This window comes from Lepidochelys kempii, chromosome 15, assembly GCF_965140285.1.
Source record: "Lepidochelys kempii isolate rLepKem1 chromosome 15, rLepKem1.hap1, whole genome shotgun sequence".
NCBI classification, from domain to species: Eukaryota; Metazoa; Chordata; order Testudines; family Cheloniidae; genus Lepidochelys; species Lepidochelys kempii.
This window is the reverse complement of record NC_136394.1, coordinates 16,059,079-16,079,571: the sequence shown is the minus strand read 5'-3', so window position 1 is coordinate 16,079,571 and position 20,493 is coordinate 16,059,079. Positions and strand designations below refer to the sequence as shown.

Here is a 20,493-nt window from a genome sequence, read left to right as displayed (position 1 = left end):
TAAAAAATTACTTTTGTGAAACTTCAGTATTTTCTTGCTAAAACTCATTTTTAAATTCTAGCATTTGTAGTACCCAGACATGTTGAAAGAGGACAATACATTTTATGTTGCTGTTGATCTTTTAAACAAAACTCCCTTTAGCTGGTGAAAGATAATGAGATTGAAGAGACATGAATATTAGAACAGAAACCAAGTACAGTATAAACAATGGGAAAACACCCCTGGTTACAAGTGTCTCTGGCAATGTAATTCATTTACGTGCAGTTTTATAGTCCTAACTGCTGTAATTTTTCCTATAAACGTGGCATTAGTGTATGGCACCTTCTGATTTCCGGGAAACACCTGGCTTTGCACCACTATGATATCATTTTACTTAGAAGACAGCATATCCTGTACTATGTACCATAACCGCAAACAACGAAATTATTACATTAAAGAGTTCATTCGGGAAAAATGAAAAATAAACCTGAGCTGCCAAAAACTACAAATTCAGCCTCACAAAAGCCAGGAACAACAGAACTGATAACTATCAGCAAACCAGTAAGCTCTACTGAAAAGTGACCTATCACATTGGGACAAAGATGAAACAAAGAAAATATAGTGAATACCTGTATCTAACAAGTGAGTTGGGTTGCTGTATTGTTGTCAGCAGCCCCTTTGATGACTGTCTAGTCAAAGCCAGGACTGAGGGAGACTGCATGCAGTGCAATAAGCTGCAAAGGCTGCATTTAGTTATGTTTAGGAACTAGAGCACCCTTGTCTTGTCAGGATTCTGAAACTGCCATAAAGAATCCTCCGTCATACTTCAGATTAAGGATATATTTATAAATTACACACAAAAAACAATGTTAAGAGTCTTAAGGTTCCAAAGTGAAGCACTCAAAAGTTAGGAAGTGCCAGAATTAAGACTGTCTACAACCTTCATTCACTCCCCTAGAGCATATGCATTATCACAGTTTTTTCCCACCAGGGGCCTACTGCATTGAGTGCACAGGATGGATTGTGCTCACTGAATGCACATCTGTTCAGTAGTTTGTTTTATCCTCATTTGTGTGTGCATATATCATTAAAGTTCATATAAATTAAACCAGAATGTGATCAAAGACTATCAATGAATTTGTACAACAGTTAGATTAAGGTTCCACAGGTGTTAATCCTGGCCCTTCCTAACTTTTGAGAGCTTGACTTTCCAATCTTAATGTTCTTCCAACAAAGTTTTTTGTATGTACCTCCCAAGGTTTCTAAAATAGCAAACTAAAGAAAATACACTCCATCATATGATCACATGGGTCATCACCAGAGTTGGAGCTTTTAGATCCACAGCACAGACCTCTGCCACTTGAGCTAATGGAGTAACTAGCAGCAGTAGTAGTAGAGTGGCATCCTCTGTGTAGACCAGTAACTAGATGAAGGTGAGATATATGCTTTGCCAGAGGGCTTCACAGACATTTGATGACACCAGAATCAGAAATCTTGGGTTCCACCCCAGGTTCTGGAGGAAAGTGATCTCTAGTAGTTGCAAACCCTTATACTCTGTAACCCCCAAGCCTGACCACCTCTGTCTTGTCCTCTCCAACCTGTGCAAATCCAGTCCCAGTCTTGTCTCTTCCCCTCCTCCAGCTCCTCAACCCAACATTATTTCCCTTCTCTTCCCCAACACACTTAATATCTGGCTCCCAGTCCAAGACCCAGTCTTCTCCCGGACTCTGTCTTACAACACCCATCTCCCTCCCCAGATTGCGATTTTTCAAAGGCTTGTAACTTCTAATTTGGGCAATTTTTCCCACAGAAACAACAAAAGGCAACCCCCCTTGCTAAATTTCAAGCCCCTGCTCAAAAGTATGGAGGACACTATGGATTCACAACAAAAATAATTATTACAGCTGTTTTTTTGTTTTTTTTAACATGGGCAAAACAATGTATTTTTTCCTAATCTGGCTCTCGGAAAGGGATGAACCCTTTTTGCTGAAACTTTCCAAAGCCTTCAACCTAAGTCATACACCTGGAATGAAAAATCTCAGCCTGAAAGGTTACAATTCGGCAAAGTTATAAGCAACTGAAAACAGGGACTTACAATAGGAAGTGTCAGGCAACCTTAAGTATAGGTGGTGCTACCAACTTCGCCTACAATAGTTTACAAAGTGACAATAGATGTCAAAAGCATGAATAGCATGCATTATAGATGTTAAAAGGACTTTAGTCGAAGGTGCTACACATGGTTATAAATCAACTTTATAAGCACCAATTGGACTAAATCTGTAACAATTAGTCATTTATTAAAACATTAACGTTTTATAAATGTAGCCTTTGTATAAAGTGTCACCAAATCCTCTTCATATTCCTTACAAAAATCCCATATGTCCTCTATGATGAGGGATGCTACATGTTTCCTCCACATCTCCCATGCACTTTGGCATAGCAAATCTGCTGTGCATTCCTGACCTTCCATCGCTAAGACCCATGTTATCATCCAGATATGCCTCAATCAAGCCACTGGTAGCAGCAGCAGCCACAACAATGCCACACTCCAGAACCAGAATGGTCATTCACATCCAACTACAGGGTTACATTAGACTAAAAGAATGCCACCCTACATGAGATCCAATCTCCTCTTACAGCTGTTTAAAAATGCTTTGCAAACAACACTAACATGCACATTTCAGAAATAAATTTATAGAAGTGGGAGAATATCTATTTTCTTATTCATTTCCCCCACCTCCTAGGGCTGCCCTTTCCTGTCCACAGGCTGCTACTGACTACCTCCTCCCAACTCCCACTAATTGTCATTGTTCCTCCTAGGATGGGAAACACATATAACATGTCCCAGTCTTGCTCTTTGAAATACAAACTCTTGAATTTGTCCCTTCAGTGAATCCAAGGGCAGAAAGCAGAGGCAGTTGGGTGGGATACCTAGTCAAGAAGATGCAGTGTATTGCTAGAATGTTAATATTACCCATGTGGCAGAAATCTCACGCTACTTTGCTGACTTTCATTGCATCTCATACAACCATTCAATACTAGCTGCCCTAGTGAAGACTTTCTGAAAAGGCCAAAGGACATCCTGTGTGCTCTGACTACCATTCCTTCTGTCACAATGAAACAAGTTTTAATGGCCAAAGTGGTTGGTGAGCTATTTCTACAAAGGATACTGTTTCCTTGTGTGTGTGCACAACCATTTATAAAGATTCTGTACTTAGAATCATAGAATATCAGGGTTGGAAGGGACCTCAGGAGGTCATCTAGTCCAACCCCCTACTCAAAGCAGGACCAATCCCCAACTAAATCATCCCAGACAGGGCTTTGTCAAGCCTGACCTTAAAAATCTCTAAGGAAGGAGATTTCACCACCTCCTTAGGTAACCGATTCCAGTGCTTCACCACCCTCCTAGTGGAAAAGGTTTTCCTAATATCCAACCTAAACCTCCCCCACTGCAACTTGAAACCATTACTCCTTGTTCTGTTATCTGCTACCACTGAGAACAGTCTAGATCCATCCTCTTTGGAACCCCCTTTCAGGTAGTTGAAAGCAGTTATCAAATCCCCCCTCATTCTTCTCTTCTGCAGTCTAAATAATCCCAGTACCCTCAGCCTCTCCTCATAAATCATGTGCTCCAGCCCCCTAATCATTTTTGTTGCCCTCTGCTGGACACTCTCCAATTTTTCCACATCCTTCTTGCATGTGGGACCCAAAACTGGACACAGTACTCCAGATGAGGCCTCACCAATGCCGAATAGAGGGGAATGATCACGTCCCTTGATCTGCTGGCAATGCTCCTACTTAAACAGCCCAAAATGCCGTTAGCCTTCTTGGCAACAAGGGCACACTGTTGACACATATCCAGCTTCTCATCCACTGTAACCCCTAGGTCCTTTTCTGCAGAACTGCTGCCTTGCCACTCGCTCCCTAGATAGGACAAGACAGATTTTTAAAAATTTACTATGGAGGGATGGGGGACAGGGAAAAAAATTAGACATGAGAATTCACTGTGTACATCTTCCAAAAGATACACAAGTGCTATTTTGCAGGAAAATTGTTTCTATCATATACTCTGAAGTCACTGCTTGTGTTCTGAGAATTTACACTGGAAACCTAGTACAGAATTTTATACTAAGTTATTCAGATGTGTCTGACTCCCCATGGAACTAGCTTGCTTAAAAAGCCTGCACTGAGAAAAGGAGGGGCGGGGGAGAATCTGAACATGTAGGTCTCCAAGAAACATCTTAATTGAATAAACAAGGGCATTAGAACACAATCAACAGGAAGGTCTCATTGTAACACAATACACTGGCTTAACAGCTCTTAATTCCAGCGAAAGGAAGCTCAACTCAACATTACTGACAATGAGCAAGACTGCACTGCAGTCCAAAAAGATATTTTACAGTTATTCAGAAGTTTCTGTTTTAATTAGTTTAACAACATAGACTGAGGACAAGGAAGCTGAAGATACAATTACCGCTACCACCACACTTTTGACCCTTCATCCAGGGAATTTCAAGCACGTGTAAGAGACATGGTAAAAGAAGCTAATCACTCCCATTTCAGAGTGGTCTTCTTGCAAAGCACTCCATAGACAGGAAAAAATAAACCCGTTTGCCAACAATATTCTTCACCATTATCTCAAATTTTGTCCGATGTACACCACAAGATTTTGAAATGTGGTGTTTGTTAATTGTAGTTATATCAGCTGTTTATCCCCTGCACAAAAGCTTGATTTTATGACTATTTATTTCCAGTGGCATAATATGTAAATAAGTCATCTGCTTATTTAAGGTTTCTTTTCTCTGTTTAGTGCTGCTTCCTTACAATAAAAACAAATAGCTGAGAGAAATGAATTTTACCAGGGATTCTTAGCCTCCAGTTGTATAGGATGTATAAATAATCGAGAGTCCCCAGTTGGCACGCCGCTCACCAGTGCCAGTATATTGCATTTTCATTTAAAATCCAGCTACCACAGGGGTAGTCTTCCTTCTTTAAAAATAGGATGGAGCTATCCTTCCTTTCTTAATCAAAATGCGTAAGTAGCGCCCTACCAAATTCACAGCCATAAAAAAATGCATCACGGATGTGAAATCCAGTCTCCCCACATAAAATCTGGTCTTGTGTGTGCTTTTACGTTATACTATACAGATTTCACGGGGGAGACCAGCATTTCTCAAATTGGGGGTCCCGACCCAAAAGGGAGTTGAAGGAGGGGGTCACAAGGGTATTTTAGGGGGTTGAAATATTGCCACCCTTACTTCAGCTGCCCAGCTCTGAAGGCAGCACAGGAGAGTGGTGGCTGGTGGCTTGAAGCCCAGCTATGAAGGCAGAACTTCCACCACCTGCAGTGCAGAAGTAAGGATGGCATAGTACGGTATTGCCTCCCTTACTTCTGTGCTGCTGCAGCTGCAGAAGTAAGGGTAGCAGTACCGCAACCCCCACTACAATAACCTTGCGACCCCTCCCACAATTCCTTTTTGGGTCAGAATCCCTACAATTACAACACAGCGAAATTTCAGATTTAAATAGCTGAAATCATGAAATTTACAATTTTTAAAATCCTATGGTCATGAAATTGAACAAAATGGACCGTGAATTTTGTAGGATCCTATGCATAAGTCTAAATTAGCAAGCTGTACAGAAAGACTTCCATCACTACAAAATGACTGTATTTATATCCTAGAGATTAATTTGACTGTATAATTCCAACCAACTTCATTTGGAGTCACATCAGGGAAGAATTTGGTCCATAATTCAGAGATTTTTTTTAATCTATTATGGGATGTTTTTGCAATGGGGAGGCAGGAAATAAAGGACAAATATTCTACTCAAACTTGATTTATACTTGAATCCGGTGCTATTGAAGTTATTTGGGTAAATAAGAATCTAAAACTAAGCTAAATGCTGATTAACTAAACTAGTTTCAACCACATGGCTACAGCTCCCTTCTAGCACCTCTCTCAATGTAGGGAGCCCTTGACCCTCCTTCTACAACCCCCCCACATTTGTCACCTTTCCCCTGTCCCACCATTCCCACACTTCAGATTCTATATTTGCCAAACATCAGAGAAACTATTTGGAAGAAGATTCCTATGAAAAAGAACAAAGTATGAGAAATTTACGGACTATTTTTATAAGTGTTTTCTTTCCAAATAAATATGGACGGAGTAGGAAGACAATCTCTACTGTGATCCCTAGATAACAATATATTGCTATTAAAAAAAAACAACAATGAAGTGGTTGCTTCCCTTTGCATGTCACAAAATACAGGAATAATACACACTGTTCTCCAAAGACCACTCCCATCCACTGAATCACCAAGACACATATAAAAAGGAGAGAACAAAACACTAGGATTAACATATACATATAACACCATAAGCAGAGATGGATTTAAAGATTCATCCCGGTGGCTAAAACAGACATACCAGTCCTGGCTGTTAATGGCATCGCCATATCCTGGTGTATCAACTACTGTTAAACGGAGTTTCACCCCTCGCTCCTCAATCTCTACTGTAGAAGCTTCGATTTGGACTGTTCTCTCTATTTTCTCTATAATAAAATAATGTTTTAAACATTAGTATTTCTCTTGTTCAACCCCACAGATGCCCATGTACCAGATTTATTTAAAGTGTATTGTAACCAGTTACACCTCCACCGCTATGTAATGCAGAATCCTTCAGAAAAACATGCCAAATAAACTAATAGAAGTGCAACTACAATCTATGATTAACTGAAATACCCAGAACATAATGAGTGGAGAAACAGTGGTATGCCACATGTAATTATGCTGTGATGATCATTTTTTAACGTTTTATTTTTATAACTTTAAGAAGTGTGCTAGGTTCTTTACAGACAGGGAGTTCTTTGTCCTAAGGTGTTTATAATCTAGATTTTAGACATGACCACTGCAAGGTAACAATCAGCTAGAGGAAGTGGGGATTACAGTAAAATCACATCGTCAGTTTAGGCATATAGACATCTTATGGAGTTTGGGGGTTTGGTTATACTCGTAGTAACAGCAGAAGTGAGTTTGTAGGAGGGAGACATCAAACCTTAAATTACGAGAACAGAGTGGCTTAACCAACAGTGATTCGGAGTGCTGTTCCATGCATCAATGGCATGGAAGCAAAACGAAGTGGGCTTCATGGCTGAAGTCATTGTCAGAATGGAGGAATAATGGTGGGGAGGATGTGAAAGGAAACAAGGTTGGAGGTGTGTGCTTGGACTGAATGATGTAGGGCCTTAAATAAGAACACAGTCAAATTTACCTGCAGCTCCAGGAATGTAACGTTCTGGATAAAGATCAGTCAGGAATAAACTGTTAATTAAGGTGGATTTTCCCAAACCAGATTCTCCTGCAAACAAGATCATTTCAAGTAATTAAATACCTTCATCTTCCTTATCAGCCTCCCTGTAACCCCTACAAGCCTATGTAGTGGAGTAAAAATAATTTGTTCAGCCAGGGTCCACCCTATCTTTTAAGATAAAAAGATCAGAGACTCAGCTAAGCAATGCTAAAGAAAAAAGAAAAAAGAAAAAACAAATCTTTGGTATTTGCTTACATATACGAACGCATGAAAATTCTAAATGTACTCTATTAGATTTAACAGTGCAAGCAAAAATGTCACAACTGCAATGATCACATATATAAAAATACCCCCTTTACATCACAGCACTTCCAAGTCTTGAATCAAAACAGTGGCAAAGTCTTCAAACCTTTTCTCTTTTACTTATGAAATCAGAAGCCATGACATTCGAATTCACGTTTTTGTAAGTTTTGAGGTTTTCTTAAGCTAGAGATGCAAATCAGCTTTATTTTTTAAAACCGCTGTAGCACTTCAATGTAGACACAACATTTCGCTGATGGGAGTGGTTCTCCCATCAGCGTAGATAATCTGTCTCCTAAAGAGGTGGTAACTGGTCGATGTAAGAATTCTTTCATCATCCTAGTACTGTCTACACTGAGGATTAGGTTGGCTTAACTACACCACTCAGGGAAGGAAACAGGATTTTTCAACCCTTGAGCCATGTAGCTAAGTCAACCTAACTTTTTAGTGTAGACCAGGCCCAGGTTAAGCACAACTGGCAACCAAGTTTAGCATCCTTGCATTCAGACTATATTTATTCTACATAGCAAGAACTAAAGAAAGCCACTGAGAATCTTTTAATCTTCACTTGGAAAGTTTTATAATTCTAAAAGTTTACGATCACTTTAATTTACCTGAAACTCCCTAAAACTGGCATGTGGAGTTTGCAAGTTCATCTTTGCTACATAAATTGTTTCAGGAAGCTAAAGTGATCTGTAATGGTCATGTATATTATATACCAATAAACATTTAACATTTAAGAAAAAGAAAACCCTAACATAAGCTGTCTACGCTTCAGTTGATGTTGCTAACCTAGTTTTAGATGAGCAAATCTTGTATTTGTCATCAAGAACTACAAGACATAAGAAGTTCTACAGTGATCAACAACCACAAGTAGGAGACAACTGCTGAAACTAATTTATTGTATAATCTTTGGTCAATGCTACAGCTGTCAGCACACAGGCTGTTTTAAGACGTTACATATGGTACTTCGTGATAAAGATGCGATTTCCTTTCTCCTACTAATTTCTCAATAATATGTAATATTAAGGCAAGTATCTCAAAAAGCTTCTTAACAAAAGGAGAGTAATTTGGGTTTTATAAAAGCAATTGTAGGGTTTTTGCTTAACTAAAAGGTGAAAATACCAATATAACTCAACAAGCCACTTTTAAATTACTTTGCACTTAAAAGTTCCTTCCACTTAGACAACACCAATTTCATATGGGGAAATTTAATCAGAGACATTACCCTTAACGTCACACAGTGAGTCAGGGCGGAAGCAAGAGAAGAGCTAGGAATAGAATCCCCATTTCAACGGCGAGACATCACTGTGCACGCACATCCCCATTTTCAGATGGGGAAACGGGTCAAAGACCGGTTAAGTGACTACCACTAACGTCAAACAATGAGTTGGGGGTAGAAACACTAGAAGAGGCAGGAACAGAAACCTGAATCCTCGGCGCTGAGCCATGCTCTAACCACTACAGCATGCTCCCTCCCAAACAACTTCACAAAATAGGCAGAATTTAATTTGACAGCATACACTAGTTAAAGTCTTTGTTCTTCAGTACACCAAATACAGTAGTTAATTAAGAACAGGTGCATACTTAGGGCTTGTCTAAATGAACAGTTAGTGCGCAGCAAGTTGGGGTATAAATCTACCCCCCACACTACCTTGCCAGATGCTAAGTGTCAGTGCAGACCCTGCTGACTGGTTCTGGCAGTTCCTTAGCATGCTTTGATCTACCCCGCTTTGAAACAGGAGTAAATCAAAGCACACCAAGAAACTGTTAGTACGTGTCAGCAGGGTCAACATGGCTACCTAGAGTGAGTGGCTAGCTTTATTGTGAGGTAGATTTACACCTCAGCTTTCAGCAAACTAGATGTTGCTGTAGACAAGCCCCTGATGTGCAAGACAATATATTTTAACACTCAAGCAATTGAAGAAAACCACCTACCAACCACCATTAGAGTGAATTCAAAGCCCTTCTTTACAGACTTCCTGTGGACCTGGTTGGGCAGATTAGCAAATCCCACATAGCCTGCTGAGTCAGAAAACTGGAAAGAAAAACAAAATTGAATACAAGTAAAAAAATACAAATAAACTGCACAAAGAAAGATAGAGAATCAACCAGTTACCTGGCAGCGTAGCAAGACAGCCCTTGGAACAACCACTCCCAACCCTTCCTTCCCCAAGAAGTCTTTCAGAGAAGTAAAGATTCCATAGGTGCTGCGGTACATACTTGAGCAAAAGGCTCTTCCTGGACAACATTGACCGTATGCCCGCAAGAAAACACTGCCATTAACATGAGACCATAAGAAGCAACAGGTAGCCCTGTTTGTGACTGTAAATGGACTTGCCTGCCCTCAGGGACCCCCTGCTGGCCAAGCATGGCTCTGCTAAGGCCTGCTTCACTATCCCCTTCACTTCAGACCCCTTTAAAAACCCACAGTACCCAGATATTCAAAACATTCCCTTTCTGGAGTCCAGTGTATTAGGTCCTGAACAAAGTCAATCAAAATAGACCTCCAATCTACAAAATCTTCATCCCAGTTTGAGCTGGGCCCAGACCCTTCTTCTGAAGGGTCAGTCCTCCTTTGAAGTTAATTTCTTTCACCTCAGTCCCAAACTGGGCACAGCCCTTCCTACCTGAGGATCTGTCTTCCTGATTTCCCAGCACCTCTTGCCTGGAGGTTTTGTTTTCTCAGAAGGCGGAGGGCCTATGGACTCAGGGCCCTTCAAGGGCCTTCTAATTCCCCACAATGCCTACAAGCATCTGCCAAACCCACCAGCAGCTGTCTCGCCCTGTATAAGGCTCAAGCACCTGCCCTTAAGCCCAATTTCACAGCAGGCAATCAGCCCAAGTACATTGGACTCTGCTCCTCTTTTTTTTTTTTTTTTGCAGGGGCAGTCCCCATGTGGCAATGACAGAGTTAAAGGTGACTCTTGCATTGAGGTATGTTAAAAAGTTAATGAGAGATTTAAATCATAAGCAATCTTAAAATCACTGACATTTACAAATTGAAAAGTTATTAGAAATAGGCTCTCCTGATATAGGCTAAATATAGTGAATTTCAGCACCTAAGAATGCCTGTGTACACATGCAGAGGAAAAACATTTCTGTAAATATCTGTAGAAACACAAGCACACTCGGTAGTAATGCACAGAGTACTGAGTTTATCATCACCTCCCAAGATGCAACTACAGTCACATAAGTGAACAAGTTAGTAATACAGCTGAACATAAAGCTCCAAAGTTCACAGTGCTAAATCTTTGACACAAAAGGAAGATACAGAAATGTACCTGAAAAAGTATCTGATAGATTTGGGCCATAAAAATAACAGTCTACTTCATTCTGTTATGAACTGACCCAATATCTATTTTAGGCCTAAACAAGACTTGCAGCCACTTGAATTCTGGGCTCTCTGAGCTTATTGATAGCAAACAACATTTATTCAAGACAGACACAGGAGTTTAACATGAAAGATAGACTTTTAATAAAATGATATACCGCAAATACTCCTGAACTAAAATCACTCACCAAAGGGCAGTTATTTTACTTGCAAACAAGCCTTTTACAACTCACCCAGATGGGAAAAATCTTAAATTGTAACTTATACCCAATTAAGAATTTTGCATGAAGTACAGACATCAATCCCTGTACATAAATACAAGAATACCAGATAAAGGAAGACTGGCTAACCTATTGAAACTATATTACTAGGATTACATACAAATTTGTTTTTCAGTAAATTTAAGAAATATATTTGAGCTAATAAATTTAGTTGGAATGTTTAACTACTTCAGTGAAAACATGAGTATTTTCAAAGGTTCAAAAGAATTATATACCACATTTGTATTATGCAGGCTTCTCTTTACCTTTACTTTTTCACCTGACTGAGACATGTTCCGTCACTGCAAGATTCAGAACCTAGAAAACAAGACCTTTGTTAGCAGTACTATAGATTAGATTCATCACAAGTTTAAGCACATGACCAAGAATGGTTACCTATCACATATTTATTATAATATGCCAAAGGAAAATTAACATGGTTTTCCTCAACATATAGGGAGCAGTCTAGTAATGAATTATTCTGTATATGATTCTGTAGATTTGGTCACTTAGTAGCTGCAATAAGGATAATACAGTTTACCAAATGAAGCTATTCAAATAACGGGGTTAAAATCATCACAAAACAAAATCCTTCACTTTAAATGTTATGAATAAGCAATTGTAAATTAAGATTTGAACACACGAAATTTTTTAAATCTAGTTAATTAGATCTCTGTATCCTTACATTACTTTTGCTTCTTTAAGCAGGGGACAGATGCATCTTACTGAATCTGAGGACGTACAGTGCCAGTACAGTACAGACGTAATTTTTAGTTTGTTTTGGTTCAACAGTTTTCTAATAATGCCCTGACACTCCCATACACTTTCCCTCCTTACCCCGCCATGAATCATTTCCTCCCCTTTTTCTTCTCACAGCTGAAAAATGCCTTCCTCACCTCACAGGAGTAATTTACATATAGCCAAATGGATTTTAGTGAATTTTCATTACAAAATTCCCAAACTTCTCATCTGAAAGCGCACAGAAGTTTCTCCAGAAAACCAAAATACCCACAGACTCTGAGGGTGACAGAAGTGACTGAAAATAGTATTCTAAACGTAAATGTCATCTCTAAACACTAACACCACACTGAATGTGAGAGAAGCCTGGAATTTGGTTAATACCCACTGGAAATGAAAATTCACCACAATGTTAATGTGTATGTCAAAAGTATCTGCATTTCAACACCAGCTAGCTATCTGGAAGAGCCCTCTCTTTCAGTGCCCTCACACATCTCCACATTTGAAAAATACTAGCTGTGTTATACAGACTAACGGTCCATTTTATTCAGAACAGCTACATAACACTGAAAGGAAATGGAGGGGGGAAGGAATACTTCACAGCTTGACTTGTTGACAACACAGCTCTTGGCTGAGAAAGGGGGGAAGTGACCTATGCAGACACCTGTGCACTCAGAAAACAGATGCTTCCCTAATGCTTAGTAGTAGCTACTCTAGCCAGCAGGATGTGGCACAACTTTAGATGCAACTGCTCAGCCAAATCCTAATATAAAACCTTGGTCACTTAGCTCTGCAAATACAAGTTAACAGTAATTGCAACTTGGAGTTTAGAGGAAAATGTATTCACAGCCGATGTCGTTTTTAGTTTGTCCAGAAGCAAAAGTTTCAAATTTCCTGCTGGCTGTATAGACTACAGCCAACCTGTAAGCAAGGTCAACTCAGCGTCTTCCCTCCTCCACCAACCTCCTTATGTATCCAGTTTGTTTGTCTGGCACAGCCATTGGTTAAGAAATATTAGTCTTGTTTCTATGACACTTCTGAGGGTCTCTAACTAGGCATCCCCACATTGTGATTCCCAAGTTGTTTTAAGTATGATTTTGTAGCAGTGGAGTTTGTTTTTATGACTCGACACACTAGGAGTTGGGTTTCCAGCCAGCCAATACTATGGATCCGCAAAGATGGCATTGATAAAGATTTCATTCCCTAGTCACAACTTAACCTACAGATGCAACTGCTTGCCCAAGTTTTGTTTCTATATTTGGAAATGTCTGTTGTCATCTTTCCCTTGAAACTAACAACGTACTTCATAATTAAAGTGCACTAGAACACTGCCACTGTTACAAGTGACATTTTAGTACAAGCCAAAATTACTAGTTTGGAAAACAGAGGAGCTAAAATTATTAAGCTCCCCTGCACGTGTACATCTGGCTCACAGAAACTAGCTTCTCACAGAACAAGGTTTACAATAAATAATAATTTTCCTGAAAAAGGGAACACATTGGTGTTTTTCTTTTTCTGCCTTTCCCCAGTCCTCTGAAATTTTAACTCTCTCAACAGGGAGCTGGATGTCTCCAGGGATTGGTAATAGGACAGTGAGCGTATTACCTCCTGATTTTCAGTTCAAACCCAACCTAACTTCATAGTGACTGAAAGGCTCAGGAAGAATGACTCTACAGTAGAGCCTCAGAGTTACGAACTGACCAGTCAACCACACACCTCATTTGGAACCAGAAGTACACAATCAGGCAGCAGCAGAGACAAGAAATAAACAACATACAGTACACTGCTGAGTTAAATGTAAACTACTAAAAAAAGGGAAGGTTTAAAAAAACACATTTGACAAGGCAAGGATACTGTTTCTGTACTTGTTTCATTTAAATTAAGATGATTAAAAGCAGCATTTTTCTTCTGCATAGTAAAGTTTCAAAGCTGTATTAAGTCAATGTTCAGTTGTAAACTTTTGAAGGAACCACCATAACGTTTTGTTCAAAGTTAGGAACAACCTCTACTCCCAAGGTATTCATAACTCTGAGGTTCTACTGTATCGGAATTGAGTTGGTGGTCTCAGTTCACTTCTTAGGGGCCAAACACGCATGTCTCAAAAGCCAGCCAAGTAGAAGTCTAAGCAGAGAAGTCTGGGTTGAATAGGAATGAAGATAGAACACGCTCTATTCCTTCACTCTTTGAAATGATCTCTCCAGATAATGACTGACACTGAGGCCTACTATACTCTACCTACTGCACATTAAAAACAATCTCTGGGGCTGTTGAATAGGCAAGCCCCTTTTACCCGCACTAAAATTCCCTTAATTACTTTTTAAGTTTTAATCTGGAGATACCCATTTCAGTCACTGCAGTTCATAAACAGTACATTGTATACTTCTGAGTGAATATTCCTATAGCTTACAATTTTTGTTCCCATTTATAATGAAGAAAATTCTTGTAATACACGATAAGCACAATTTCCCAAAAAAAGTGGTGCAGTTTTGAAGCAAAGCTACCTTAAAGCTATTCAAATTACTGATACGTTTGTACTTTCCATTAGATCCTATTATACAACTAATATTTGCATTGCACCCTACTCTGATCAAAAGCTCATAATATCCGAGTCTGTGAAAGAACAACTGCTGATCACATCTTAAGAGTTTGCTTAACAGTCTTGATAACACTAATATCTAGTCAGTTACTTTCTCTAGTATTTTGCTATACCTAGCATATGAAAGGAGGAATAATTAAACAAGTTCTATTCCTTATCACATGCACAATTCTTCAATAATAGTTTATAATTGTTTATATTATGCAACATAAGATAAACACTTTTGCAATGAAGAATGTTTCAGGAAGAATTTGGATTCCAGTTATAAACCAATGAATCAATGACTTTACAAAACTTATCAAACCCAAGTGATTTAAAAGAATCCCTTAATATGCCAACAAAATACCCAAAAGCAAACAACTTTATTAGTCACATGATACAAATTAACTTTAAAGGTCCCTAACATTCTATCCACATTGCCACTGAGGTATTGTCATTTAAAATACTATTTTACCATATTAAAAAAAAAAATCACTCCAGACATATTTCTAGGAAATTATTACTCTACGATGGTTAAAGTAATTTCAGCTTTTGACCTTGTGGATCATAACATTGCCTGAATGGTATGGTCATCTAGAAATTAATTCAATCCAATGACAATTAGCTGGACATCAATAGGCTTTCAGAAATATTATTGGATCCTTTGCCCCATTACTGCAAAGCAAAACTAAAAAGAAACCAGTTTAAAACTGTTTGAACATTAAGTTAATAGTAACGAAAACTAGAGAGAAGAATAGATTAGGAGAAAGTCTTTCACGTTTCTTTATAGCACCAAATCACAGTAGTACTGAAGCACTGTGTCAGAGTAGATTAGTAATAAAGATGGGACAGACTGTAGTAAATAATAATGACTAACAAACTACTATTATCTGCATGCACTCACCTGAGTCGCACAATAAAATATGACTAAAAGAAATCAGTTTGATCAGGTGGGAAACCGTGCCATGTATAGAAACACTACAGTATGAACTTTCACCAACACTTAGTAATAAAATTAGTGAAAACAATTTTAATTCAAAGCAAACATATCATATTATGGCAGAAGGCATTCAAAGACCCACCTCAAGTGTCAGAAGACAAGCAAAGCAACATGTACAAATGAAGGAAATTATAAAGATAAGTACACTTGAATTAATAAGACACATTAAGCAGTCTAACTCCTGCTTTTAAATTTTTTACCCTTCTAGCACAACAGAAATTGAATACAACTGAATTTCATTTACAAGGTTTCATTTTACAAAAGCAAGATGGACTTTTGAAAGTAATTTCCTCTGTGCATAGGTATATTGAGCTACATTACATAAATAAATGTATTTTCACTCAGCAAGTATGCTTTCTGAACTGCATGTTCTGTACTAATGCCTATTTCCGATCTCACAGGAATCCCATCTTAAACAGGTCTCTGTGCTAGAGTCCAAGGACTAGACAAATACCAATTTCAGTTACAGCCTGTGCTTCTGCAAACACAGACGCCACAAGCATGTCACCCCATCATCTTCTACCATGAAAAAAACCATCCAGTGAGGCAGAGAGGAAGGAAACCAGGTCATTTCCTTTGTTCCTTTCAGGATGTAAGACATAAACTGTTAGCAATAGGCAGTATGGGATTTTCCTAATGGTAACAAGAAGAAAAATGCTATGGAAAATGTACAAGGAAGTCTTCTATACAGGATTATAAATACTATTTTAAACAATTCTTGAGTGACAGCAATAACCAATTCTTTAAACAGATCCAGGAGACTGTGCAAGGATTCCTCTTTTCTGAAATCAATACTTAACAGCATATGTGATCCTTTGGTAAGTTAAGAAGGAACCACAGGAGAAGTGAAAACTGTGGTAGGGGTGTGTATGCTGGACTTGGTCTTATCAGCACTATGTGATCACATATGCTCCCAGTCTTCAAGAGTGTGGACCACCAGTAAGCCAACAAGAACATTTTAACTAAATACTGCAGAATGATTTCTTTGTTATCATAATGGCCTGTGACAAATGAAGTCCAATGCAACTACTCAAGCATGTCATAAGGAAGACTAACATAAAACTGTTTAGAATACCTCTTGCATACCAAGAAATATGGGAGTTTGGTGGAGAAGAGGATTACATTCTTCTCCAGACATACTCTTAAGATGGGTAGGGTGAGGGAATATCAAAGTACAGAGAAATTTTAATTCTAGGCCATTCCTAGTAAGGGGCGGCAACAGCTGCCTCCATATCAAAAGGCTGGCTATGCTGCTGATTCATTTAGAACGGAAATAGCTGTCACTGATTGAAGAATGTTATTTTACACGTCCATGGCTCAGAGTAATGCAGAAGTACACTGACTTCCTTCTCGTAGGAAACTAAGCAAGTCACTTCCACCAACCTAGAATGCAGGGATTTAACTGTTGTTTCCAAAAACAAACCTGCTACTGCTACAGCATTGGCAGACAGGCCAAGTCAAGATAAACCAATAGTTTAATACCTTGTATTCAGTGTTATCAACCTTTTTGATATAATTTTATGGCTTCTATTCTTTAACAGAGGAAATGCAATGTCCTTAATTTACTTTCTGTATTATCAAAAAAAAGAAAAGGCGTACTTGTGGCACCTTAGAGACTAACCAATTTATTTGAGCATAAGCTTTCCTGAGCTACAGCTCACTTCATCGGATGCATCGGTTTTATGCATCCGATGAAGTGAGCTGTAGTTCACGAAAGCTTATGCTCAAATAAATTGGTTAGTCTCTAAGGTGCCACAAGTACTCCTTTTCTTTTTGCAAATACAGACTAACAGGGCTGCTACTCTGAAACCTTTCTGTATTATAAAAAAGGCTTATGTACATACATACACCCATTTTAGATGCAGATCAGTTTAAATAAAAGTATCAATTACAGTACCTCTGAGATCTTGAACTACTGAAACATAAGGAAATAAGAAAAGATGGGCCAAATAGGATGAATAGATTTAAATACTCATTGATATAACTTATAAAAACAATCTATACATTCTGTAATTCAATATATAATGCTTCACTGTTGCTCTATTCCCTTATCTTTTGTACTTATCACCCTCATTACTTAAGAAATTTGTAATGTCAACAATTCTATTTACCTTTAATACAAATTTATTGACTACAAGGGTTTTTTGTCTTTAAATATTAGTGACTTGGAAAAGTGAATGAAGAAAGGTTTGATGTTTTTTGACTATTCAATTGATAGATACATCTTAGAAAGTGGATGTTTGCTCAGGAACCCCTCAACATTTTTCACCAAGTTATTTTCAGTTGGGAAATAAGTTTCCCTTCTCCCCCACACAATCTGCCTTACTTTACTTACACATAAATCACACCACACACTCCAGCATCGATGCAATTCTGGTGTTACATTACAAAACACTGGTGAAAAGTTGTCATGGGTTTGGCATCTTTCCACAGTACCACAGAAGTGCTTAGTTCTCTCTTCTCCTTTCTGCAGGTATGAATTCCATTGTATCACATAATGAAATATACCACACTCACAGTGTGAAGTTAAAGTTGAGCAGTTTTATGTCCAAGGACTATTTTTTAAAAATATTTTATTTCAATTAAGAACACTAAACTCACCTAAAAAATATTCTAAATTACAATCACATTGAATCAAAAAGCAGAAAGTTTAAAATTAGCAGAAAATTTAAATTTTAACAGAGAGTATATTGTTACTGTAGTATTTACATTGATTATGAATACCAGAAAACAGTGGCTTACACTAGAACAGAATGGGTCTGATCCTACCAATACTTACTAGCCATACCACTTATACAAGTATCCATTTCACTGAAGCCAACAATATCACTTGCAGTAATAAGTACTACACCTGATCGAAGGCATTTCCACTGCCAGGACCCATTTATTTATACGGTTAATATTCAACACTTTCTCCATGTGGTATTAAGACAAATAATTCCGTTATATTAAAAATGTAAAGCTCTGATTTTTAGAACAGCATGTATAAATAATGTATGAACAAATCTAAAGTTCTGACCCTACTCATTTTAAATCCAGCTTTATCTTCTCCTAATATTATTTGTACAGCACCAACAGTACTCTAGACGCTTTCTTGCCATCATTTCACCATACGGTCACTGAGAAATAAGTCTTATAGAGCTGGTTAGCTAACTCAAAGACATAATGTATATTAAGTCATTAATGTGTTTCCTTCCTAAGCAAGCAACTACTGGTAACATTTTCAAAGAGTTATTGTATTGCGAAAACATATCTTCAAACGGTCTTGTAGAAGTTTGATCATCCACTGTCAAAGAAAAATAATTTTGATGGAAAAAAAAATAATCATATTTTATTCACCATAAGTCATCATAATACAGGGCAGGTGAGCAGATACTGTGCATGGGCTGGTAAAGGTTAGTGACAATTCTGCAAGACAGCTTTAAAAGTGGTGGGGGGAAAAGGCAAAAGACTACATTATGTTGTTCTATGCAAGAGAATCTGCATCCACAAAAATAAAAATGTTCTGAAAAGGATTGCAAATATTAATGTAACTGCCATGATGCTGTTTAGATTCTCTCCTACATGCTGAGAAATAATTTAAGACCTATAAAATAACTTTAAAAGGCATGTGTCATCAGCTACCAAATCAAGTACTAAGTCTTATTGTCCAGCTGTGGGCTCTACATTTCAACTTCCACGTCCCCATTTTCCCTTGCTTCTAACCTCAGATTATGCTTGATACTGTAATTTTGAAAGCATTTTAGGAATGCCAAATGGATCTGGAACTTCTTGGCTCCATTCACACCCAGCACTTCTGATTAAACTATGCAGTGCAGAGCCCAACAAGCAACAGCCAGGCCTTAGTCCCCTTCTAAAAAGATCTACCCGTTCCTTGTTTGTTTGTTTTTTAAAGTATTTTGTGTATCTTGTAAAACAGTCTTCAATAAACAGACTACAAAAGAAGCCCTGCCATTTTCTGAGTTCCAGTCAGACACACTCCCTCCCCCTGGAGCCTCCAACGTGCTTTGGGCTTGTGACATTAAAAAGGCATCAGTGCTGCACACTTAAAAATTAAACCTTATTAAATCACACAGTTATCTTTAATTAAAATCACACAATTAGCGACCTAGACACGGCCCAAAACCCCAGAAAGCCTGGAGGGGCGCTGCGGGGAGCGGGAGCGGGAGCGAGAGAGAGAAAGAAAGAAAGAAAGAAAAGGCATGGCTACTGGAGAGGGGCTTTTACTCGCTTCAGGCTCTCACACCCGCCAGGGAGCCAGAGGAGGAAAGAGGGCCGGGCTGCCTGACACGGGCTCTTCTCGGGCAGCCCTGGACACCCCGCTCCGGGCAGGTACCCCCATTACAGACACCCCGCCCAGGCGCCGGAGCCAGGGCGCAGAGCGGCGCGGGGGGGCGGACAGAGGCGGCCCGCTGCAGAGCCAGCCCCACGCCAGTAGCAAGCGCCCCACAGGGGGGCTGCCCAGCGGCTACACGCGAAGGGGGGAGGGGAGGGCAGGGCCGGCCCGGGCGCACAGGGCTCCGGCCGCAGACACCCCCTTTCCCTCACGGCGGGGGGAGGCTCCGGCTGCAGAGACACCCCCGCGCCGACAGCGGGCTGCACTCGGCGCCCCGCTCTCCGCCCGGTGCTTACCTGGGCCCAACCCCCCGAGAGCCTTCGCCGCCTCCGCGCTCGCCCAGCTGCCAGGCCGCGCTCCGGACCGGAACCGCCCACTCCCTGCTCCTCCGGCATCCCACACGGCACCGCGGTGGCTCTCCTTCAGGCCTCGCGTCTCTATGGTTGTGCCGCTCACGCGGTGGGGAGGGGAGGGCGGTGTCAGGGACAGTGGAGAAGGAGGCTAGAGTGTCTCTCTCTCTCTCTCTCCTGCCGCCCGGAAAGCCGGCAGCCGGGGGCGGGGCCGAGCTGTGGGCCAGGCCGCTGGGCTCGGGGGCACGGCTGGCAGCGTGACGCACCATCCTGCGGCGCGAGGGCAGCGACATGACGTCGCCCCATGACAT

The 20,493-nt window shown here is 39.7% G+C and overlaps 1 protein-coding gene across 7 annotated transcripts in view; it reads right to left on the bottom strand.

The window, feature by feature from the left end:
- LOC140898772 (septin-2) overlaps window positions 1-20,236 on the bottom strand; it is a 61,173-nt gene extending 40,937 nt beyond the window's left edge. For 2 of the 7 annotated variants that reach the window (XR_012155092.2, XM_073313145.1), the window contains exons 1-5: window positions 20,129-20,236; window positions 11,450-11,501; window positions 9,528-9,627; window positions 7,251-7,337; window positions 6,408-6,531 (exon numbers count right to left, since the gene is read on the bottom strand). Coding sequence is in view for 6 of the 7 variants with exons in the window: in XM_073313145.1 (XP_073169246.1) it covers window positions 6,408-6,531; window positions 7,251-7,337; window positions 9,528-9,627; window positions 11,450-11,476 (338 nt within the window). In the remaining variant the exon portion in view is untranslated. Of the gene's footprint in view, window positions 1-6,407; window positions 6,532-7,250; window positions 7,338-9,527; window positions 9,628-11,449; window positions 11,502-11,868; window positions 11,996-12,020; window positions 12,287-12,309; window positions 12,527-20,128 lie in introns of those variants that run through there. The other 5 variants (XM_073313140.2, XM_073313142.2, XM_073313143.2 and 2 more) reach the window with 5 other exon arrangements.
- Between the last annotated feature and the right edge of the window lie 257 nt (window positions 20,237-20,493).